The following is a 24,133-nucleotide window of genomic DNA, read 5'->3' on the forward strand; positions in this document are numbered from 1 at the left end:
GAACCAGCACCAGGAGTGACTGGTCCAGTTTAACAGGAACCAGAACCAGGATTGACTGGTCCAGTTTAACAGGAACCAGCATCAGGAGTGACTGGTCCTGCCTAACAAGAACCAGCACCAGAAATGGTCCTGCTCAGCAAGAACCAGCACCAGCAGTGACTGGTCCAGTTTAACAGGAACCAGCACAGGAGTGACTGGTCCAGTTTAACAGGAACCAGCACAGGAGTGACTGGAGCTGCTTAACAGGAACCAGCACCAGCAGTGACTGGTCCAGTTTAACAGGAACCAGCACAGGAGTGACTGGTCCAGTTTAACAGGAACCAGCACCAGGAGTGACTGGAGCTGCTTAACAGGAACCAGCACAGGAGTGACTGGTCCAGTTTAACAAGAACCAGAACCAGGATTGACTGGTCCAATTTAACAGGAACCAGCACCAGGATTGACTGGTCCAGTTTAACAGGAACCAGAACCAGGAGTGACTGGTCCAGTTTAACAGGAACCAGCACCAGCAGTGACTGGTCCAATTTAACAGGAAGCAGCACAGGAGTGACTGGAACTGCTTAACAGGAACCAGTACCAGGATTGACTGGTCCATTTAACAGGAACCAGCACAGGAGTGACTGGTCCAGTTTAACAGGAACCAGCACCAGGAGTGACTGGTCCAGTTTAACAGGAACCAGCACCAGGATTGACTGGTCCAGTTTAACAAGAACCAGCACAGGAGTGACTGGTCCAGTTTAACAGGAACCAGCACAGGAGTGACTGGTCCAGTTTAACAGGAACCAGCACCAGGATTGACTGGTCCAGTTTAACAGGAACCAGCACCAGGAGTGACTGGTTCAGGTTAACAGGAACCAGCACAGGAGTGACTGGTCCAGTTTAACAGGAACCAGAACCAGGAGTGACTGGAGCTGTTTAACAGGAACCAGCACAGGAGTGACTGGGTCTGGGGCTGTGTTGGGATGATGACAAGGTTTTGGGGCTGGATTCTGGCAGGATTTGTGGCCCCCTGAGGGACCCACGCTGGAGCTGCCTCTTCCCAAAGGACTGACTCCATGGCAAGGGCTCAGCTGGTGCCAAATGGGACAGACCCACCTGGGGGGAGCTGGGAGAGCCGTCCCCCGCTGGGGCAGGGGCTGGGGGTGAGCAGGAAGGAGCAGTGAGCACAGTGAACTCACTGCAGCCCCATTCCCTGTCCCCCTGCCCAATGCCATCAGCACACAGGTCACTCTTCCCAAAAGCCACCCCTAACTCCCTGTGGGAGCTCCCAGTGCCCCTGCCAGCCTTCCCCATCTGCTCCAACTGCCTCTGAGCCGTAAGGGCTCTAACAGAACTGCACTTGTGATCTGATTTATGATTGTTTTCCTTCTCAGCCAGCTCTGCCACCCCCAGCAACATCTGCCCGACAGATGCCAGAGCCCGAGCTGAGGGGGATAAGCAGGGCCAGATGGCAGCACTGACCTACAATCTCGATGAGCAGGGCAAGGGTGACCCCATCCCGCAGGTCCTGCCTCAGGTCCTGCACTGGCCTCACCCCCGGCTTCTTCTTCAGCTGGGAATTCACCCAGGCCACATAGGCCTGCAGCTGTTGCTGAAACAGAAACCAGAACGTTTGCATTGCAGGGATTTCGCTTTTCTCCCTGGTTTTCACAGCCGTCAGCCCCTGCCCTGGGGAGCACAGAGCAGAGCTGTCACCCCAGAGCCTGGCTAACAGCCCTGCCTGCTGGGGCAGCTCAGGGGCCGAGGAGAGAGCAGGACAGGGGTCCTGGCTGGGCACAGCTGAGCCCAGAGCTCTGCATTGCACCCAAACTGGAGCTGAGCCCATCTGCATTGGGGCTGACCCCAGAGCTCTGCATTGCATCTGTGGCATTGCAACTGACCCCAGAGCTCTGCATTTCATCTGTGGCACTGGAGCTGAACCCAGAGTTCTGCATTTCATCTGCATTGGGGCTGACCCCAGAGCTCTGCATTGCATCTGTGGCACTGGAGCTGACCCCAGAGCTTTGCATTTCAGCTGCACGGGAGCCAACCGCAGAGCTTTGCATTTCATCTAAACTGGAGTTGACCACAGAGCTTTGCATTTCATCTGTGAGATAAATAGGGTTCATTTCTCACAATCTGCTTTGGAGCTGACCCCAGAGCTCTGCATTTCATTTGCATTGGAGCTGACCCCGGAGCTCTGCATTGCATCTATGGCACTGCAACTGACCCCCAGAGCTCTGCATTTCATCTGCATTGGGGCTGACCCCAGAGCTCTGCATTGCATCTGTCAGATAAATACGGTTCATTTCTCACAATCTGTATTGGAGCTGACCCCCAGAGGTTTGTATTTTATCTAAATTGGAGCTGAACTCACCGAGTTCTGCATTTCAGCTGCACTGCAGCCACACCAGCGCTGTCATCCCCTCACTTTGGGGGTTTGCTCACTCCCAGAGCAGGAACCCAGCGTGCAGGGGCAGGGAACCCTGATTATTTAACAATTTAACAATTTAACAATTTAACAATTTAACAATTGTCTGGTCGTTTAACAGCTCCAGGACAAGCAGGGGAGGATTCCTGGAGAGACCAGAGCCTCATTCTGTACCATTCCCAGCGTGGCTCATTTGGAACTCCTGCACAGCCCCTCCACAGCCTGGGAGCTGCCTCAGCATTTCCAGTGGCCCAGTTTCTATTCCTGCATGCAGGGAGGCTGTCTTGGGGCCTGGGAGCCAGGAACAGGGGCTGGGCTGGGCTCAGGAGGGATGCTGTGGGTGGGAGAGAGCAGGGAAACAAACCCAGAGCAGGGAAACACAAATTCAGAGCAGGGAAACTCAAACGCAGAGCAGGGAAACTCAAATTCAGATCAGAGAAACTCAAACTCAGAGCAGGGAAGCACAAACCCAGAGCAGGGAAACACAAATTCAGAGCAGAGAAACTCAAACTCAGTGCAGGGAAACACAAACTCAAAGCAGGGAAACTGAAATTCAGAGCAGGAAAACTCAAACTCAGAGCAGGGAAACTCAAATTCAGACCAAGAAAACTAAATTCGGAACAGGAAAACTCAAACTCAGACCAGGGAGACACAAATTCAGACCAGGGAAACCCAAATTCACACCAGGAAAACTGGTGTGAATTCGGACCAGTCTGAGAGACCAGGGAAACTCAAATTCAGACCAGGGAAACTCAAATTCGGAACAGGAAAACTCAAATTCAGACCAGGGAAACTCAAACTCAGACCAGGAAATCTCAAATTCAGACCAGGGAAACTCAAATTCACACCAGGGAAACTCAAATTCAGACCAGGACAGCTCAAACTCAGAGCAGGAAAACTCAAATTTGGAACAGGAAAACTCAAATTCACACCAGGAAAACCCAAACTCAGGTTCCTGGTCACCCTGAGGCCCCATGTGGCACAAATGACCCCAAGGCCACGAGCAGATGCCAGTGCCTTTCCCTGTAACCCTGCAGGGCTGCTGCCATCCCTGGGCAGGGCTCAGTGGCACACGGAGGGTGAACAAACCCATCCACTGATGGGATTAGCTCCCTGTGCACTAAGCTCCCCATGATTGTGCCCATGCAGCAGCTTTTAAGCCCCCATCCCATATGATCTCAGCAGGGCTGATGCTTTTAGAGCCCATCAAAGTCACAGTCTGGTCACAGCCCGGCTCTGAATGATCCTGACAGAGGAAATCCAGCTCGGATCAGTGGTGGCTGGCTCAGGAAGGCGCCTGGAGCTGTGGGAGGCAGCTCTGCTCACTCAGCACGGCCTGGGGGGCTCTGAGGGGCTGCCCCGGGGGCTCTGCCACAAAAGGGAGCAGAAATGTCACATCTGATCCATCTTTGCTGGGGCAGAGCTGGCCCGGCCTGGGCAGGGGCTCTGCAGCTTCTGCTGAGGTGGCAGCAATGCCCAGCCCCACTGCTGGGGGAGATGGAACAGGAAATATTTATCAATATCATTGTCTGGCAAAAGATTTGGAGAATATAGACACTACAAGTGAGACTGAAATGAAAGCAAGCTTTGAGATCCCTCAGATACTGAACAGCTGGAAAACCATGGTGTGGCTGCTGAAGGTGATCCCCTTTTGATGGAACAACACCCTCTGCTTGCAGACAGGCCCAAGGGTCAGAGCAGACCCTGCAGCTTGGCAGAAGGGGCCCAAAGAGGAGCTTTTAGGGTTTAAAATGTAACAGAGCATGGTAATGTGGTTTAACTCTCCTTACAAGGTTAAATATAAAGTTTGTACACAAACAAATGAGAGATAATGGCAAGCAAGTGGTTTTCAGAGCCCTGGATGAGGGGGACACAGAGGTTCTGGGGCTCTGAGCAAGGCCTGGCCTTGCTTTCCAAGGCTTGGTGAGGAAAGAGCTTGTGTAAAATATAACACAATATGGTGATGTAATGATTCTTATAGGCTGCATGGAAATGCTGTAGGATTTGTATCTTGTACTAGATTGGTTAGTGAGAATTACAATATTCAGCACAGAAGAAGATTTATGGTGTTGTAATGGGAACCTCGCTCTCTCACCCTCTCGTCCTCTCTACCTCTCTCTTCTCTCATTCCTGCAGAGCAGGGCCCTGCACCCAGGCCCTTTGCAATAAACCCCAAATTCTGAGACCAGAAGAAGATTTATTGTATTGTAACGGGAACCTCACCCTCTGATCCTCTCTTTTACTCTCTCATTCTCTCTTTACTGCTCTCTTTACCTCTCTTTCTCTCTCTCAGGCCTGCTCTGAGCTGTGGCTGCAGCTCCCAGCAGGGCCCTGCACTTGGCCCTTTGCAATAACCCACAAATTCCCAGCCCTGGCTGCAGAGATCTCTCATCTCCCTCCATCCTGACCCTCCTACCCCCGTCACTCCTACACCCCACAAGTCTTTATTTTGTATTTTTCTAATCATTTTAGGGACTGGCACTGATTCCCCAAGGACACAGCTCCTCCCAGCTTGCAGAAAATCTGCACTTTTTGGAGGAGTCTCTGTGGCTCTTCCACTTCTGCCTCATTTAGAGGAAAATCCCTTTCACCAAGCAGTTTGTTTTCTGTTCCTCCTCTCAGAACATTCCTTGCACATTCACAAAAAAAGAATTTTTGGCAAGATTTTAGTCTCTTAAAAGAAGGAGGAGGTTGTCACTGTTATTATTAGTAAAAAAAACCAAAAAAAAGCCATCCCTAAATCCCAGAGCAGTTACATTTTAAACAATGAGCATTAAAAGGAGGCTTCTGAGGCAATGGAATTGGGATGGCACCAGGACAGAGTCGTTTCACTGCCGTGGCTGCTGTAATTCTGCAGACTTACACCTCATTTACAGACTCACTTGGTTGGGTTTGGGTTTTTTCCATTCAACATCAGATTTTCCTGCAGACGCTCAGACAGTTGGACTGAAGAGCATTTCCTAAGTTTGTACCCAAAATCCTGGCAGGCTGAGGGACTTCAGCAAGAGCCCTGGATTGCTGCAGAACTCAGAAATCCAGAGAGGGAGCTGTCAGTGCTGGCAGCTGAGGGCAGCACGGGACTGAGCCTCCCAAGGAAATTTATCAGAAATAAAAGTTAAGTGACCTAAAAAAGGCCAAGTGCTGCGAAATGCACATAGGATGAAGGGACAAAGCCCCCGAGCTGCTCAGCAGAAACCCCAAAGGCAACTTTCAAAGCTGGAGAGCCCAAAATCCTTCACTACTCAGCTTCTCACCAACATTTCTTCCAAACCCAGAATTTTTCACAGGAAAAGCAGCCTGCTGTGGGGTGTGCTCCACAGAACACACATTATTTAGGATTATGGTGGAGCTAAGCTTAATCCTGTTTACATTAACACAGCTTTGTGTTCCAAAAAAAGCCCCTTTTACCTGTACTTGCCATAGAAAGAGCAGCAGCTGTACCTGAAGGGAGCTGGAGCTTTTTTGGTGTTTTGCCTTACTCTGGAACACTTTGCAGGGCAGGAGGTTTTTAAACCCAGTTCTTGGGGACTACAGAACATCCCAACAGATTCCATGGGTAAATTACAGGTTGGGATATATGAGGTTAATTTTTACCTCTCTGGGATCAAAATATGGCACTTTTTGGTGTTGAACAAATGGACAAAATCATTTTTCTAGCAAGGAGGGCCTGCCCTGCTCACTGCCACCTTCCAGTAGATCCTGTGACCCTGTTTCCTTCTGTTCTGGAACCAGATCCCTTCTCTGCATCGATTTGATGAGCTGGAATCCATCCTTATCACTGGATTTAGAGAATCATCCTGCTAGGATGAGATTTTTGGGGCTCTTTATACCGATTTCCCTTTGTGCACTGCTTTGATCAGCTGGAATCCATCATTAGTGTTTGATTTAGGAGATCATCCTCTAGGATAAGGTTTTTGGGGCTCCTTACATTTATTTAGCTTTATGCACTGAGCTGGAATCCATCATTAGTGTTTGATTTAGGGAACCATCCTGCTAGGATGAGATTTTTGGGGCTCTTCACACCCATTTCCCTCTGTGGCACACTTGTGGCCACTGCCCAAGCCCCAGGGCTGCTGAGGGCAGCAAGAAGAGCCCAGGATGAAAAGAAATTCCCTGTTCCTGCTCCCAGAGCCCTGAGCCAAAGGTCTGCAGCAGCCTAATTGCATCAGGTTGAGGCCCTGAATGATTTCTAAGCTTTCTGACATTACCTTAATTAGATGGGGACTGTAATTTTCCACCCAGCCTTCCTCCAGTTTGCTGATTAATTTTTTTGTTGCTTTTCAAGGAAGCCTTTGTGGAAGCAGAAAGCACAAACTCCCAAGCAAAGAAAATGATTCCCTCTGCTCTCAAAGGCAGAAAAAGATTTTTTTCCCCCCTCAAAATTGATGTTTGAACGTGATTCAGGTTTTTTAATGTGTTCAGATGCATCCCACAGTGAAAACCACCCAGTCATGACCACAGTGAGGCCAGAACGACCAACAGCACCCACAGGAGTTCTCCTTCATAAAACTCATAATAATTTAAAGCAGGTGTTGATTTCCAGAGTGCCCAGCCCTCCAGCAGGACATGGAATTTCTGACTGCAGAGTTTTCCACCTTTTCCTGAGTTCTTTCTTTACCCGTTAACAGGAGGAGCTTAAGTGTAAGCAGCAAGAACAAATTCCATCCCAACTCCTTAAATTATTTCAGCCCCTTTGATTTTTGTAAAGCCAAAAGCTGCCATGGCCCATTCCAGAGCCACCCAGCTTCCAGTGCAGGATGAAGTCATTCCCACCTGTGCCTAAATCCTGGCATTTCATTAATTCTGAGCTTAATTTTGAGTTTAATTTTGAGTGAAAGGGCTTAATAATGCAAATGTAAGACCCCGAGGGAGCAGCGCCTCTCACATGATGCTCAGCAGGTACCTGAGGCCCTTTTCCCACCCAGGCAGAGCTTCTGTGCCAGCTACAGGCAAAAAATAAAGGCAAAAAAGTGGCAAAGAGCTGAGCTTTGAGTGCACAGAGGACTTTGGAGCACATGATTCACCCTGAGCTGTCAGTCCCAAGCACTGACACATCCCCTGGTGCTCTGCGGGGGGAAAGGAGCATTGTTCCTCCTTCAGCACCATCCTCATCCCCAGGCAGCTCTGAGGGGACCCTCGGCTCCTCAGCACTCCAAAATCTGCAAGCAGAAACTTTGCAGATTGGAAGGACACCCAGAGAGGCTCCCTGGCCCAGGGTGAGAGCCCTAAAGGCACATTCAGGACACAGAAATTCTGGATTCCCTCATGTCTCCCCTGTCCCATCCCCTTTTTCCTCTTTCCACCCAAAAAGCAGCTGCAATAACCTTCCTGCTCCTGGAAAAAACGGTTTGAAAAGCAGAAATGTGGGATTGCTCCTGTGCAAACGCTCTGCGAGGACACCCTGCCAAGGGACAGCCTGGCTTAGCCACCAAGGCAGGGATTGATCCCAACTGCTCTACCCTAATCCTATAGAGCAGCAAAATCTTGCTGAGGAGTCCCACTGCTGGCCAGGCACCAGGGTTTGGGGGAAAACTGATGGCAGAGCACATCTGGGGGTGAATGCACATCTGGGGGTGAATGCAGCTGTGGGGAGCCCCAGCTGTGTTTTCTGCCGGGGTTGCAGGGCAGCCCAGACACCCTGCAAAGGCTCAGCCCCCGCTGCCTCCCCCAGGCTCCAGCAGGGTGGGGAAGGGCTGAAACGCTGCCAGGCTCACCCCAAAGCAGAGCTGGCGCGATGAACCAGCACCTCCGGAGCTTGGGGTGGGATCCAGGACCCCTGAGAGAGTCCTGGGGCTGAGCAGGGTGAGGGAGCCAGAAGTCAAACCAGCTCTCCATGGTGAATCCTATTAATCCTATAAATAGCGCTGGGGCAGGAGAGGGTGAGTGCCAGCTCCTTGTGCTGACATCACCCAGCTGAGACCTCCTGGTCACAGATCAGGACCGTGCCCCGAGGGCAGCAGAGCCAGAAAATGACCCCAAATTGAGAAACGAACCCAAATCATCCCATGGCATTGCCCAGGACAAGGAGTCACAGATCAGGACCGTGCCCCGAGGGGAACAGAGCCAGAAAATGACCCCAAACAGAGAAACGAACCCAAATTCCCCCGCCCAGGACATTTTCCAGGGTGAGGAGTCACAGATCAGGACCTTGCCCCGGGCAGCAGAGACAGAAAATTACCCAATGAGAAATGAACCAAATCATCCATGGCATTGCCAGACAAGGAGTCACAGATCAGACCCTGCCCGAGAGGAAAGAGCCAGAAAATGACCAAACAGAGAACGAACCAGATCACCCATGCATTGCCAGGACAAGATCACAGATCAGACTGTGCCCGAGAAACAGAGGGTCCACCAGAAAATGATCCCAAACAGAGAAACGAACCCAAAACACCCCCAGGGTGAGGAATCACAGATCAGGACCGTGCCTGGAGGGAAACAGAGGGCTCACACCCCAGAAACAGAGAAACGAACCCAAATCACCCCCAGAGCATTGCCCAGGGTGAGGAATCACAGCTCACAGGCAGGACGGCACCTCCACCCAGGCAGGGTGAAGGAGAGGGGTTGGGAAATGCAGGAATCACCCACAGGGCTGAGAACCAGGGGAAATATCCCATGGAACAGGGGCAGAACAGCCCTGCAGCTCCCTGCAGCCCAAAATGGGGGAGATTTCCCCCAATCCTGCATTTCACCCTGCCCTGCTTGCCCCACAACCCCTGCCAGCCTCCCTGGCCTCTCTGGAATGGATCGTTTGTTCAGCATAATCTCGGGGACGGGGGGAAGAAAATAGTTATTTTAAATGACTCACTGCACACGGGCAGCCACATAATGAAGTTTGCCACAGGAAATGATCCTCCAGCTCGAAAAAAGACAAGGTGTGGTGCTGTTCAAATGCAGCCTGGAGCTCACTTGTGACACATTTCTCTGTGCCCCATCTGTTTGCAAGAGCTGGCAGAAGTGTCAGCGCATAAATAAACTGCATTTCCCCGAGGAAAGGGAACAGGCTGGGGCCACATGGACAGAGTCAGAGCAGATGAGCCCCCTCTCTGTGGTTCCCTTTCATTATAAACTCCTGCTTTTAGCAGCCACACATCCCCAGGGCCCCATCCAGCTGCGGGATTGAATTATTTATCTGCCTGGGAGCTGCAGAAATCCCCACAAACAGCAGGGAAACACCTTCAAGGCAGGGCAGGCCATTAATGAGGGGCTTTAATGCCCACGGGGGGGACTTTGCTGCATCTCAACATCAAACAAAACCATCGTGCCCTCAGATGTCTGCAGGTGACAGCGGCCACCAGGGCCCTGGCCCTGAAAGGGAAGGGGAAAAAGGGAAATAAACGGGCCTGAAGTGACAATTCAGCAATTTCAGGGAGCCTGGAGCAGGACGGGATTCCTCACACGGTGGAGAAAGCAGCAGTGCAGAAGGACAATGCTGCTCCAGCACTAATTAGGGATAATTGGGCTGCCGAGGTGCCCTCGGTCACAGGGGATGGAGAGGGAGGGGGAAAAGGAGAAAAAGGGACAAAGGAACCTCCCCGAGGCTCTTGGCTGTGCTGGGTCTGGTCAGCACCCGGGATCGGGACACAATTCCCCGTTAATGTAAATGTAAATAACACCCGGCATGGGGACACAATTCCGTGTTAATTTCTGTGTAAATAGCACCCGGCATGGGGACACAATTCCACATTAATGTAAATGTAAATAACACCCGGCATGGGGACACAATTCCACGTTAATGTAAATGTAAATAACACCCGGTATGGGGACACAATTCCACGTTAATTTCTGTGTAAATGTAAACAGCACCCGGCATGGGGACACAATTCCACGTTAATGTAAATGTAAATAACACCCGGCATGGGGACACAATTCCACGTTAATTTCTGTGTAAATAAACACCCAAACAGGCAAACTGAGACAGGCAGGACTCAGAGCTGGTGATCACAGCAAGAATGGAGTGGGAGCTCCTCTCTCATTCCCAGAGCCTCGGCAAATCCCAGGTCCTCCCCTTGCTAAACCCATTTCAGTTTTACTTTTGTAGGAGCGTGTGAGGAGGCAGAGATCCCGATAATCTCTTTTTTTTCTGGTGGCAGAGGGAAGTTTCTTCCACAGCTGAGGTAAAACCAGCCAGGGCCAGGCACTGAGCATCGCTGGGGTTCACTCCCATCATTGATTAAATTATTAATAAATAAGTCACTAATTGTGCCTGGGGAGGATGTGCTGCCCCGAGCACAGGAAGTACGAACTCGATCTAAACCCAGACCTTGGCTGGCTAAAAATGAGCTGACACTGTGAGGAGGAGGAGGAGGAGGAGGAGGAGGAGGAGGAGGAACGGAGCCATTCCAGCTCCAGGAGCCGGGCCAGGCTCAGGTTTCACCCCCAGTTTGGTTTTCCCGGATTCGGGAAGCCCAGCAGAGATGTCCAGGGTTCATTTTTCATTTTCTGTGCATAACAGGCACGGCATGGCTGAGGAGTCACACAACACTAAACAGAATTCAGTTCTGTGCTTTGAGAAAGGATAAAAACCCCCCAAAAGTGAGAGAGAAAATAGCAGCAGCTCTGGGCTTCCAGCAAATCCCCACTCAGTTTTTCTTCCTTTTCAGCCCCAGCACGGGCTGCCCGGGGATTATAAATATCCATAAACAGCCAACAAAACTCATTTTTGTGCCCCCCAAAGAGGGAGGTCCCACTGCTGTCCCCCCACAGCTGCGGGATCCCCATCTCTGCAGTTTCTTGTGCATGTCCTTATTTTACAATTCATTACTCTTCTAGCAGAATAGGCGAATAAAAACACTTTAAAAATTACATTTTCCCCACCAAGTTCCATTTCAGTCCCCCAGGGATTCATTTTACAGAAAAAGATGGGGGGAAAAACCCCAAAGCAGCTCTTTGGCTGCCTCTCCCAAGCAATGTGAGTCCATAAATCCGATTTCCAGCCCCCAGCACACATCCCTCAGCAGCGGAGTCGATTTTACACAACAAACGCTGCCCCACAGTTTGTGCTGTTCACCAGGACCCCACAGTTTGTAAAATTTGCCGAGACCCCACAGTTTGTACAATTTACTGGGACCCCATAGTTTGTGTTATTCACCAGGACCCCACAGTTTGTGCTATTTCCCAGGACCCCACAGTTTGTATTATTTATCGAGACCCCACAGTTTGTACAATTTACTGGGACCCCACAGTTTGTGTTATTTACGAGGACCCCACAGTTTGTGTTATTTACTGGGACCCCACAGTTTGTGTTATTTACCGGGACCCCACAATTGTGTTATTTACTGGGACCCCACAATTGTGTTATTTACTGGGACCCCACAATTTACCCGGGACCCCACAATTTGTGTTATTTCCCAGGACCTCACAGTCTGTGTTATTTACCGAGACCCCACAGTTTGTACAATTTACCGTAACCCCACAGTTTTTGTTATTTACTGGGACCCCACAGTTTGTGTTATTTACAGCGACCCCACAATTTGTGTTATTTACTGGGACCCCACAGTCTGTGTTATTTCCCGGGACCCCACAGTTTGCATAATTTACCGGGACCCCACAGTTTCTGTTCTTTCCCGGGACCCCACAGTCTCTGTTATTTACCGGGACCCCACAGTTTGTGTTATTTCCCGGGACCCCACAGTCTCTGTTATTTCCCGGGACCCCACAGTTTGTGTTATTTCCAGGACCCCACAGTTTGTGTTATTTCCAGGACCCCACAGTTTGTACAATTTACCGTAACCCCACAGTTTGTGCGGTTTCCCGGGCCAGCAGCAGAGCAGCGAGAAGAGCTCCAACCCCTCCCGTAGCACCAGCCACAAACTCCTCACCAACTCCCGCTCCCCGCTGATAAACCTCGCTGTTTCCCCCCATTTCTGCCCCCAATCCCGCACTACCCCGCCGTGCCTTCCTCCCGGGGCGGCCGCGGCTTTACCTCGCTGAATCCCTCCTGCAGGATGTCCAGCACGCTGCCCCGGGCCAGGCAGGCCAGCATGGTCCCGGGGGGCTCAGGGGCCGCGGCGCCGCCTCTCGCTGCTCTCCCTCCTCTTCCTCCCGAGCACAAAGGCCGGGAGGCGGCGGGGAAGGGCTCTCATGGTCCCATCTGTGCGGGCCGGGCCGAGCGGAGCCGCTGTGGGCATGCTCGGGGGGAGGAGGCGGCGGAGATGTCACTCGGTTGTCACGGCGACGCCGCGGCTTTGCGAGATGCGGGCGCGGGGGAGAAAACATCTGAAAGCCATTTCCAGCCGAAAGGGGGAAAACAGACCGCGAAAGTATCCCCGAAGGCGCTGGGGAAATGGGGATTTTCAAGAGCGGGGGGAGAGGAGGAGGAAGAGGAGGAAGGAGGGACGGAGGGAGGTGATGCCTTGCACGGGGAGCAGAGCGCTGAGAGGAGATCGTTCTGCAGCCACAGGAAGCCGCAAGGCAGGCCACGACGCCCGGGAGGTTCGCAAGTTTGAACACTTCGTTTTTTCAATGGAAAAAAAAAAAACCCAAAAAACACCCCCCCCCCAAAAAAACCCCCCAAAAAATCCCCCAAAAAACAAAGAAAAAACCCCAAAAACCAACCAAACAAAGCCCCCCCAAAAAACAAACAAAAAACCCAACAAAAAAACTCCAAAAACAAAATAAACCCAAGAAACAAAGAAAACCCCCAAACAAACAAAAACCGGCAAAAAACAAAAAAAAAAAAAAAAACAAAAAACAAAAAAAACCAAAAAAAAAAACCAAAAAAAAACCAACCCCAAACGCGAGAGAAAACGTTCAAATAATAACCACAAGCCCCAGCTCGCTCCGTACAGCACTAAGCGCTCCCATGACAGAAATGGGTATCGAGTGTCCCCAGGCTGCCTCTCGGAGTCGGTGTCACCTTTCAGGAAGCGCCCGGGGAAGGAAAAAAGGAAAATGAAAGCGGAATGGGTGAAACCGCCGGGCAGGGGCTCTGCCAGCGCTGACCCCGCTGCCCTCCGCTCCCAAAATGTCCTGCCAGCATTTCTAGGTGTGAAACGCGCTTAAAAACAAACTTTTTTTTATTTTTTTCCCCCCCCGCCTAAGTGTTGATGCATGCCGAGGAAAAATCAATGGCACAATTTCACAATTTTAGCCCAACACAGCTAAAATACAGAAAGAGAAGCAACAGGTCGCTTCCCTCTGTACCCAACCCAAAAGGAGGCGGTTCCCTCTCGTCCCGTTCTAAATTATTCATTTTGCTCTCCCTGCTTTTCATAATTCCCCGCGAGTGGAGATTTTGATGTTTTCATCGGTTCTAATGCCACATCTGTTCAGCAAAACAGCAGATTACAGCCAGGCTTTGCACAAAGCCTCGTAAGCTGGGGCTGCTGGGGGCTTGGAGCCTTGATCCCGTTCACTTTTGAGCTTCAAAATGCCATTAAATAAATATGTAACCCCTTTTTTTAATGCAATTGAGTAGCTTATGCCTGTGCAATTCCAATAACATTTTGTGGGAAAACGAAGTTGCTCTCCCATGAGACAAAAAGCGACCTAATTTTGGAGGAAAAACCAACAAAACACACTCAGAGCTTCCAGTGTGGAGTTTAAAATGCTCTTCTTGACTAATAATTTATTACATTATATATATATAAATATTATTATATATTGTATATTATATATTACTATATATTATATAGTATGCATTATGTATTATATACTATATAGCATATATTATTATATATTATATATTATATATTATATATTATATATTATATATTATATATTATATATATTTTATATTATTTATCATATAATATATACATTATATGTTATATGTTATATATTATATATGGTATATTATATATGGTATATGATATATGGCATATTATATATGGTATATAATATATATACATTATTAAATTATACATTATTTATATTTATTGCATTATATGTATTTACCACCTGTTTTTTACATGGCAAACACACATTTATAGGGGATTTGTAATATAACAAGGAAGGATTTTGAGATTTTTGGGTCGACCAAGAAGATCTGGGATGCAGGGGCTCCCTTTCATCCCATCTCCCTCCTGCAGAGCCCCCTCCTGCTCCAGCAAAGGCAAAAATGTTCCAAATGTTCTCCTTTTCCCTGCCAGGCTCGGGTACAGCCCAGCTCAGAGGTTTTCTCATCAAAGATTTGTTTCTGCAGGAGTTTTTCATTGTGTTCTTACAGTTTCTTATCTGTGCCTGAATGCCAGGGAATAGAAACCAGGCTGGACCTGCTGAGCCATTCTCCTGCCCATTGTGGGGACACAAATGGGGCTGGGGTGGGAGTGTGGGCTAAAAATAACTTTTAAAAATTAAATTCCACTTCTCCCTTTGTGCTTGACTCCCAAGTTTCCAGCTGCTGCTGGCAGGGCTGTGTTTTGCTGTCAGTTTTACACAAGAGCTGCCTCTCAGTGCTGCTTTTGCAAGGAGCCTCTCACTAACAGGAAATTGAGAATTCTCCCTGAATTTTCCCAAGGGAATTCTCTGCCCAGTGATTCCAGCCCTATCAGGGCAGTGACACCCAAAGGATGCCCCAGCAGCTGCCCCTGGGTGAGTGACCTCTGGGCCCAGGCTTGGTGGCGCTCGGTGGCATTGCCATCTCCTGGCCACTTCCAGCATGACCCCAGCCCTTGTCCTTGCACCCTTCTGGTCACTAAAATCGGGGTTTGGGGGGTGAAAACAAAAGAGGAATCCCTGGGTCAGGAATAATTCCAGTCTCATACATCACTTTTCTCTCTCTGGTAGCAAAAATAATTTCCTGAGGCCTGTGGGGCTGACTTGTTCATTACCCAGAGATGATCCAACATAAATGATCCAACCCCATTCCTGGGTGAGAAATTCCTGGGTCAGGAATTCACCCGTGGGGTTTGTGGGGCTGTGACTGCAGCAAGAACCCAAAGAGCTGCCCAAAGGCACGGCTGCACTCGTGTCACTGATCCCAAATCCTCCTGAGGCACCAAAAGGGACAGAAAGGGCACCAAAGGGACAGAAGGACAACAAAAGGAACAGAAAGGGTACCAAAAAGGACAGAAGGACACCAAAAAGGCTGTTGGGAACTCACAGAGGGTGCAGGAGGCTGTGGGGGGTGACAGGGCCCCGTGCCCATCAGAGTCCCCATGCTGGATGTCACCTCAGTGCCAGGGGAGGGTCCCAGCACTCCTGAGCCTAAGGGGAAAAGCAAATCCATCAGGGATTTGGGATGGGATGGGATGGGATGGGATGGGATGGGATGGGATGGGATGGGATGGGATGGGAATTGATGGGATTGATGGGATGGGATGGGATTGATGGGATGGGATTGGTGGGATGGGATGGGATGGGATGGGATGGGATGGGATTGATGGGATGGGATGGGATTGATGGGATGGGATGGGATTGATGGGATGGGATGGGATGGGATGGGATGGGATGGGATGGGATGGGATGAGGGGGAATGGGGAGAGGTGAAATGGGACAGGATGGGATGCAGATGGGATGGGATGGGATCTTGAGCACAGGGACACCCAGGAGCAGGGCTGGGATGGGCTGTGGGATGGGAATGTGGGGAGCAGGAATAGGAATAGGATCAGGAGCAGGGCAGTGCTGGGGGGTGAGGAGAAGCTGGGGATGGGGTGGCACGGGCAGAAATGGGGACCGAGAGCGAGCAGGGGTGGGATGGGATTGAGTGGGGCTGAGGTGAGATGGGGTGAGATGGGGTGAGGTGGGATGGGATTGATAAAATGGGATAGGATGGGGTGAGGTGAGGGGGAATGGGGAGAGGAAATGGGACAGGATGGGGTGGGATGGGATGGGGTGGGATGGGATGGGATGGGATGGGATGGGATGGGATGGGATGGGATGGGATGGGATAGGACGCGGTGGGATTGATGGGTATCAGGACCCGCACTCCCGGCCCTACCTGCTCCCGGCGCGTCTCCGGTTGCCGCGGGAACGGGGGCGGGATGGGGCGGGATGGCGCTGGCTCCGCCCCGGGATCGGGATCGGGATCGGGGGGCCGGGATCGGGATGGGGATGGGGATGGGATCGGAGCCAGCCCGGGGATGCCCCTGCCCAGCCCCGCACCGCCCCCGGGAACGGGACCCTGTGTGTCCCCCCAGCCTCCCCCAGAGAGAGGAAATCTCACTCAAAACTGAACATTGCATCTTTAATGGCACATCAACACCCGCTGGGCACACACGGCAGACGCGGGCAGCGCAGATTTTAATGTTCAGTGCAAAACCGAGTCCTTCAGGAAAATCTGTATTGCAGAACACGCGGCTTCCACAATTCCCCATGGAAAACCTGGGGAAAGTCACCGGAATGGGAGTGTGGAACTGTCTGTAGGATAAGCATGGAATTGTCTCTAGGATGAGCATGGAAATTGTCTCCAGGATGTGTCACTTGGATTTTTTCAGTTTCTCTAAGCCTTCTGATGTTTACATTCTTGTAGCAAATTTTCTCACACACTTTCTGTAAATAACTCATTGTTTTGCATTCTTTTATTGAAGAAGAGAAATTGGATGGGCTGTTGGTTTGTGCAGTGTCATTGGAGAGGCGGCACTGTCACTGTCACTTTTAGAAAACTGTAAATGCTGGAGTCAGAAAATAAACTTCCCTTTTTCTTTACCTTGAGAGCAGCAGTGTGCACTCATGTTGTTTTGTGTCCTATAGTGACAAAGATGAGCATGGAATTGTCTCCAGGATGAACATGGAATTGTCTTAGGATGAGCACAGAATTGTCCTGCACTTCCAGGAACAGCCCAAGGGTGGTGTGGAAGCCGCAGCTCCTCAGGAAATGGCAGATAAGAACCATTCCAGGGGCTCGGGCACTCATTAAAACACATAGGAAAAATGGGAATATTGGTCCTCAAACACTCCCACCTCGGCAAACACAGCCTGGAGCAGCTTTATTTTTCACCATGAGCAGGAACTCCTTCATGCTTTTCCCACCCAGCTGAGTTGTAAAATGAAAACTTGTGTGTGTTTATAAAAGGAACCATCCCTGCAAAGTTGTGTGTGTTTATAAAAGGAACCATCCCGGCAAAGTTCTGTGTATTAATAATAAAATCTCCATCTCTAAACGCTGCCAGTGACTGGGGCTGCCCCAGAATCTGCTCTGCAGGCCCTGACTGAGGAGCAGAATGTGCCAGCCTTGCTTTAGTGCCTGCAGAAGGGGTTTGGGGAGCCCTGGTGCCAGTGCTGCCCAGTTTGGACCATTGCTACGCTGAATTATTGACACTCTTGCAAACCCACAAACAGAGGTGGAGCTGGCAGCCCCACAGGGTGTGTGCTCGGTGTCACTGGGGTTTACAACCAGGGCTGACAGCACAAAATGAGGGAAAAGTGGAGGCAAAGTCCAAAGTCTTCTCTGAGGCTGCCCAGGGTTCATTCCCAGTTCCCCAGGCAGCTGCTGGACTCAGAGAACTGCCCTAAAAATAGGCACTGATCTGCAGCTAAACCGCCAATTTTCCCTTGTTTCACTTCCAGCCCGAGCCAGGAGCTCACTCCTCACTTGTTTGCACAGAGGATGCACCTCTGAGCAGCCCAGCAGTGACAGAAATCCTTCTGTGCCCTCCTAATTGTGCATTTCTGGCTGCCAGGTACCGTGCATGGCTGCACAGCACTGATTTTGGGGCAAGGGGATGCACCAGGGCCTGGCTGCACCTGCAGGAGCAGCAGATCCTGCTGAAGGTCTGATCTCCTCACAGCACCAGCCACGAGTCACTCTGCAGGCTCAGAGCTTTAACACTGACACAAAACCCTCACCAGAACCTCCCTTTAGTGCTGAATTCCTGAATTCCCGAATTCCCAAGGGCAGCACCAAAACCTCCCTTTAGTGCTTTTAGTGCTGAATTCCTGACTCCCCAAAGGGAGCACCAAGACCTCACTTTAGTCCTGAATTTCTGAATTCCTCAAAGGCAGCAGCAGAACCTCCCTTTAGTGCTGAATTCCTGAATTCAGGAGGAGCAGGACAAGGCCATGGGCTGAGCTCCTTTTCCTGATGGAAGACAAGGCCATGGGCTGAGCTCCTTTTCCTGCTGAAGGAGGAGGAGGCCATGGGGTGAGCTCCTTTTCCCGATGGACAATTAGGCCATGGGATGAGCTCCCTTTCCTGAAGGAGGAGTCCATGGGCTGAGCTCCTTTTCCTGCTGGAGGATGAGTCCATGGGGTGAGCTCCTTTTCCTGATGGAGGAGCAGGCCATGGGGTGAGCTCCTTTTTTTGATGGAAGACAAGGCCATGAGGTGAGCTCCTTTTCCTGCTGAAGGAGGAGGATGAAACCATGGGGTGAGCTCCTTTTCCTGCTGAAGGAGGATGAGGCCATGGGCTGAGCTCCTTTTCCTGTTGAGGGATGAAGCCATGGGCTGAGCTCCTTTTCCTGATGGAAGACAAGGCCATGGGCTGAGCTCCTTTCCCTGCTGGAGGATGAGTCAATGGGATGAGCTCCTTTTCCTCCTGAAGGAGGAGTCCATGGGCTGAGCTCCCTTTCCTGAAGGATGAGTCCATGGGCTGAGCTCCTTTCCCTGCTGAAGGACCAGGACAAGGCCATGGGGTGAGCTCCTTTTCCTCCTGAAGGAGGAGTCCATGGTTTGAGCTCCTTTCCCTGCTGGAGGACCAGGACAAGGCCATGGGGTGAGCTCCTTTCCCTGCTGTAGGATGAGCCCATGGGCTGAGCTCCTTTTCCTCCTGAAGGAGGAGTCCATGGTTCGAGCTCCTTTCCCTGCCAGAGCAGCAGGACGAGGCCCTGGTTTCTCTCAGACCAAGGTCCCGTTTTTGCTGTCGTACTTGAGCCTGGCCCTGGGGAAGTTGAGGGTGGCGTACTCGGTGGGCTGGTGCTGCTGCAGGCTCCTCACCGGGGCGGCTGAGCGCTGCTGGGCCCTGCACAACACCTGGATGTCGGCGTAGTGGATGCTCTCCTCCTGCTGGACTCCCCTCCTGCTCACCGTGGCATACACAGGGACATCTGGGACATCCTCATACGTGGGCACTGCTGATGGGACAGCCTGCTCAGAAAAAAAAAAATAAAACTAGATAAGTTTTCCCAGAATTGGCCTGAGAGACTCTTACAAAGAATGATTTCAGCATAACAAATATTAAAAAAATTTGGCTTATCTCCTGTCGTGGTTTGATTCTGTCCAAAAATTCTGCCCTTTTAAGTAGGCAAAGAATAATTTGGTCACTCCATCAACAGGGGGCACATTCCTACAAGGGGCAAAAAATATGGGAAAAGCCATGGGCAGTGTGCCCAGATTAGAGACTGCCCAGCAGGAGAGGATTCTTGGCTCTGGATCCTGCCCTGTGTCCCCCCAGCCCAGGGCAGCTCTGTCTCCTCAACCCACCCTTAGGAAAACCCTCTGGAAATTCATTTACCTTGCTGCCAGGCTGCTGCTGCTGCGCCTCCTGCCTCCCATTAGCTCCTGCAAAAGAAACTCCACTTTAGGGGTCAGCCTGAACCAGTTTGTTGTTCCACCTCGGGGTGCAGCAGTGCTGGGTGGGCTCTCCCCGGGGCACAAATCAGATTTCCATCTCCTCTGACTCCCTCAGCCCTGATGCTGCCCAAGAAGAAAGCCTGGGCTTGTTTCTTTGGGGAAAATGAGGTTTCCCAGCATGGCAGCACGCTCTGCACCACAGAGTTCTTGGCAGAAGGCACAGACCCAGCACAGAGTGCTCCTTGTCAGGCCCTCAGAGGAGTCAGAGCCACTTTTAACTTTGTCATTTCCTCTGCTGCCTGGCAAACATGTTCTGCCCAGCACGGTCCAAAGGCCACAGGACACAGCTTGAGGAATGGCCCTGATTGTGGCAGGGCTGTCAGACAGATGTTTGCAGCCCCTGCCCTGCTGGAGAGCTCCTGGCTGTGTTTTGAGGAGGGATTTGGCTGTTCTGCTTGTCACAGACACGTTTTCTGAAAAATCCTTTCCTTAGGATTTTTCCTCCTGAGAAGCTGAGAGGCCTCAGGAACAAAATGTAAGCAATGATTATCTGCTGCTGTGGAATGCAACAAGTAGATCTGTAATTAGTCTCATGCAGTTATTTCTAATTAATGGCCAATCACAGTCAGCAGGTTCAGACTCTCTGTCCCAGACACAAGCCTTTGTTATCATTCCTTCTTTTTCTATTCTTAGCCAGCCTTCTGATGAAATCCTTTCTTCTATTCTTTTAGTATAGTTTAATATAATATATATCATAAAATAATAAATCAGCCTTCTGAAACATGGAGTCAGATCCTCTTCCCTTCCCTCACCCTCAGAGCCCTGTGAACACGGTCACAGCTGCTGAGTCCCTTCCCTCCCCACATCCCGTGGCACATCACCCTCCTTGCTTTGAGATTTAAGGAAATTCTGCCTCAAACTCCTCCTGAGGAAGGTTAAGTGCAAAATGAGTGTGGAAAGGAATGTCCCCTCCCCGGGGGCTCTGTCACTGCAAACATTGTCACACATCCTTACCTTGCTTTGCTTTCTTCCTTTTGAAAGGTGAAGGGCACTTCCTGAAATCAGAGAGGCAGAGAGACACATCAGCGCTGCAAATCCCAAACCTCTGCCCCCCAAAGCAGCCCAGACCCCACCTGGGGTACCAGGGAGTGGGACAGACCCCAGGAGAGCCAGCCAGGAGCTCCAGTGACCCTGGCAGGGGAGGTGTCCAAAGGGGGGATGTCCAAAGGGGAGGTGTCCAAATGGAAAGTGTCCAAATGGAAAGTGTCCAAAGGGGATGGGATGTGTTTCCTCCTGCTGGGGCACCCCACACTCCCACAGCCACCCCAGCTCTCCCTCCTGCCCCAGCAGCATCCCCAGCAATGGGAGCTCCTCTCCCTGGAGCTTTGCATTTCTGCATTTTCCTCCGTTCCTGATCTCAGCTCCCAGGCACGGGCTGCAGGGCACCATCCCATCTGGCACCAGCCCCTTATTTTGGGGACACCAACCTCTCCTTTTGGGGACACCAACCCCTCCTTTTGGGGACACCAACCCCTCCTTTTGGGGTCACCAGCCCCTCCTTTTGGGGTCACTAACCCCTCCTTTTGGGGTCACCAGCCCCTCCTTTTGGGGTCAGCTGCCCTGCCAGTGCCTGCATGGGGCTCTGGGGAAGGAATGCAGGCCCAGAGCAGTGCCCCGGGCAGGGCTGTGCCTGTGCCAGCTCTGCCAGGCAGCGCAGCCATGCCCTGGCACTGCAGAGGGAAAACAACCCCCCCTGGGAATGCAGGCAGGAATGGCCAGGAATGATTAACCAGGACTGGGCAGCTTTGGCAGGGCAGGGTGGCCGAGGCTCCAGCGCTGCCACAGGGGCACCCCCAGCCCTTCACAGCCAAAATCCGGGGGGTTCTATCCAGGAATTTGGGTTTAACTCACAGCAGCCCCTTTGTGGGGCTCTCCCAGCCTCCTCCTCCTCCTCCTCCCCTGCCTGCAGTGTCCCCTCCTTGCCCAGTTTGTGTGGCAGAGCATTCCCCTTACTGCCAGCACCCAGATATGGAGGATTTCACCAAACTAGAACCTTTTAGGGCACTTTTCTTCCTGCCAGCACCCAGGTGTGAGGATTTCACCAGAGCAGCACCTTGTGGGGCATTTCCCTTCCCTTTTTAGGGCAGTTCCCTTCCTTCCAGCACCCAGACACAGATAATTTCACCAAACCAGGACCTTTTGGGGCACTTCCCTTGCTGCCAGCACCCAGACAAGGAGGATTTCAGCAAGCAGCCCCTTTTGGGGCAGAAGCAGCAGGGTCCCTGCCCTCCCTGGGCAGGCAGGGGCTGTGCTGCCATTCCAGGCTGTTCCCTCAGTGCAGGAACACTGCAGGCAGTGTGTGGGCTGCAGCTATTCCTGTCGGCAGGATAATCACAGCCAGGCATCTCCCCAGGAATGGGGACACGTGTGGCAGGGGAAATGGGAGCTGGAAACCTCTGCCCTGCTCTCCAAAGCTGCTGGAGCTCCCAGCCCGAGAGGATTCTCCGTGGCAGCGCCCACAGCCCTGCTCCTGCCCTGTCCCTGTGCCAAGGCCAGGCTGATCCCTGCCCCACACAATCCTGGCACCTGGATTTGGGCAGCCTGTGCCACCTTAGTGCCACTTTAAAGGTCAGAGGAGCCCAGACCCGAGGGCACAATTCCTTCATCAATGACTCCCCAGACAGAATCAATTTGCTGTGATCAATTTTCTTTCCAGACCTCACACTGTGCCCCAGGCATGCCCTGATCAAGCCCCGATGCCCCGGGTGCCTCATTTGAAATGAAAAATGGGAGTTTTGGGGGGTGACCACCTTTCCACCTCCCACCTCCAACTCCTGTTCCGAAATCCCAAACTCCCCAAGGCTCAGGGCTTGGAAGAACCTCACTGTCCTCAGCTCCTGAGCCTTCTTCCACTAGGTGATGCTGTGCCTCTTGGAATTATTAAAAACTGGATGAATTTCTTGCACTTTCATCTGAAATTCATGGCTCTTCCCTTGCAGAGCTGAAGTTATTCCCACTGGGCAGGGAGTGCTGTCCTGTCTCTGCGAGCAGGAGCTGCAGGGCACAGCAGGTGCCAGGGGGGATTCAAGTGCCACCTTCCCTCCCTCCCTGCCAGCCACAGCGTCTCAGAAACGTGCCCAGGATTTCCCGAGCAGGAATACAAAGCACTGGGATGCTCTTCCCAAGGAGGTGGTGGCATCACCATCTCGGGATGTGTTTAACAAAGCCTGGACATGGTGCTGTAGGCTGGCTGAGGTGTTAGGGCACAGGTTGGACTCAATGATCTTGGAGGTCTCTTCCAACCTCATCATTCTGGGATTCTGTGAAAAAAAAATCCAGACAGATGCGGGCAGGGAGAGGGGCTGGGATGGGTGAGGGCAGGACGGGGCGGCTGAACCCCCCTTGTCCCAGGGACCCCTCAAAGGGACCCCTTACGAGGACAGCGATTTGAGGACAGCGATTTGAGCACAGCGATTTGGGATTCCCCAGCTCCCGTCCGGGCTCAGACTGACAAACCCCCCTTGTCCCCGTGCCCCGGGCACCGGCACAGCGCTGCTGCCGTGCCCACCTGTCCGTGCCAGGCAGGTGCAGGGCTCAGAGCCCTGGGCAGCCCAAAGAGCCCGGGGCACCCCAGCACAAGGCTCAGAGCTCTGCCCAGCCCTGCCCAGCCCAGCGCAAGGGTGCAAATCTCCCGAATCCTGCCCGTGCCCGGTTCCCGGTGCCCAGTGCCGGTTCCCGGTGCCCAGTTTCGGTGCCCGGTTCCCGGTTCCTGGTTCCCAGTGCCAGTGCCCGGTTCCCAGTGCCAGTGCCCGGTTCCCGGTGCCCGTTCCCGGTTCCCGGTGCCCGGTGTCGTTGCCTGGTTCCCGGTTCCCAGTGCCAGTGCCCGGTGCCGGTTCCCAGCTCCGGTGCCGGTCCTGTTCCTTCCCGTGCGGTGCCCGGTGTCGGTGCCCATTCCCGATTCCCGGTGCCGGTACCCCTGTCCGTGCCGTGCAGTTCCCGTGCCGTTCCCGATGTCCCGGTGCGCCATCCCGCCGCCGGCCGGTGCCCGGTCGCTCCGATTCCCGGTGCCCGGTTGTGCCCGGTATTCCCGGTTCCCTGTTCCCGGTGCCGGTGCCCGGTGTCGGTGCCCATTCCCGATTCCCGGTGCCCGGTACCCCCTGTGCCCGGTGCCCGGTGTCAGTGCCCGGTGCCGGTTCTCGATTCCCGGTGCCCGCCCCGCACTCACCAGCGCCGGCCGCAGCCGCACAGGTTGCCCATGGCGCTCCCCGGCTCCCCGAGCGCTCCCCGGGCAGGCTGAGCTCGTATTTCCTGGTTCCTGCTCGGGCCCGGCTCCCA

At 52.2% G+C, this 24,133-nt stretch overlaps 2 protein-coding genes across 3 annotated transcripts in view; both read right to left on the reverse strand.

The window, feature by feature from the left end:
- DIXDC1 (DIX domain containing 1) overlaps window positions 1-16,320 on the reverse strand; it is a 34,987-nt gene extending 18,667 nt beyond the window's left edge. The window contains exons 1-3 of one of the 2 annotated variants that reach the window (XM_064731925.1): window positions 16,290-16,320; window positions 15,453-15,556; window positions 1,462-1,591 (exon numbers count right to left, since the gene is read on the reverse strand). In XM_064731925.1, coding sequence (XP_064587995.1) covers window positions 1,462-1,591; window positions 15,453-15,509 — 187 coding nt within the window. In that variant the 5' untranslated portion in view covers window positions 15,510-15,556; window positions 16,290-16,320. Of the gene's footprint in view, window positions 1-1,461; window positions 1,592-12,332; window positions 12,544-15,452; window positions 15,557-16,289 lie in introns of those variants that run through there. The other variant, XM_064731922.1, reaches the window with a different exon arrangement.
- A 195-nt stretch (window positions 16,321-16,515) lies between these two features.
- C24H11orf52 (chromosome 24 C11orf52 homolog) lies at window positions 16,516-24,133 on the reverse strand. The gene is made up of 4 exons (XM_064731986.1): window positions 24,024-24,133; window positions 20,813-20,853; window positions 19,740-19,786; window positions 16,516-19,372 (listed from the first exon to the last, which is right to left on the reverse strand). The coding sequence occupies exons 1-4, from the start codon at window positions 24,053-24,055 to the stop codon at window positions 19,124-19,126; spliced, it is 369 nt and encodes a 122-aa protein (XP_064588056.1). The 5' UTR covers window positions 24,056-24,133; the 3' UTR covers window positions 16,516-19,123.

The sequence above is a fragment of the Zonotrichia leucophrys genome, chromosome 24 (assembly GCF_028769735.1).
Source record: "Zonotrichia leucophrys gambelii isolate GWCS_2022_RI chromosome 24, RI_Zleu_2.0, whole genome shotgun sequence".
NCBI classification, from domain to species: Eukaryota; Metazoa; Chordata; class Aves; order Passeriformes; family Passerellidae; genus Zonotrichia; species Zonotrichia leucophrys.

Bases quoted from the DNA above. Each gene is read 5' to 3' on its own strand.
- C24H11orf52 (XM_064731986.1), bottom strand. From the start codon at position 24,055: ATGGGCAACCTGTGCGGCTGCGGCCGGCGCTG. The intron at 20,854-24,023 runs GTGAGTGCGGGG...CTCTGATTTCAG, and splicing joins TGCGGCTGCGGCCGGCGCTG to GAAGTGCCCTTCACCTTTCA. The intron at 19,373-19,739 runs GTAAATGAATTT...TTTTCTGAGCAG, and splicing joins AGCAGCAGCCTGGCAGCAAG to GCTGTCCCATCAGCAGTGCC.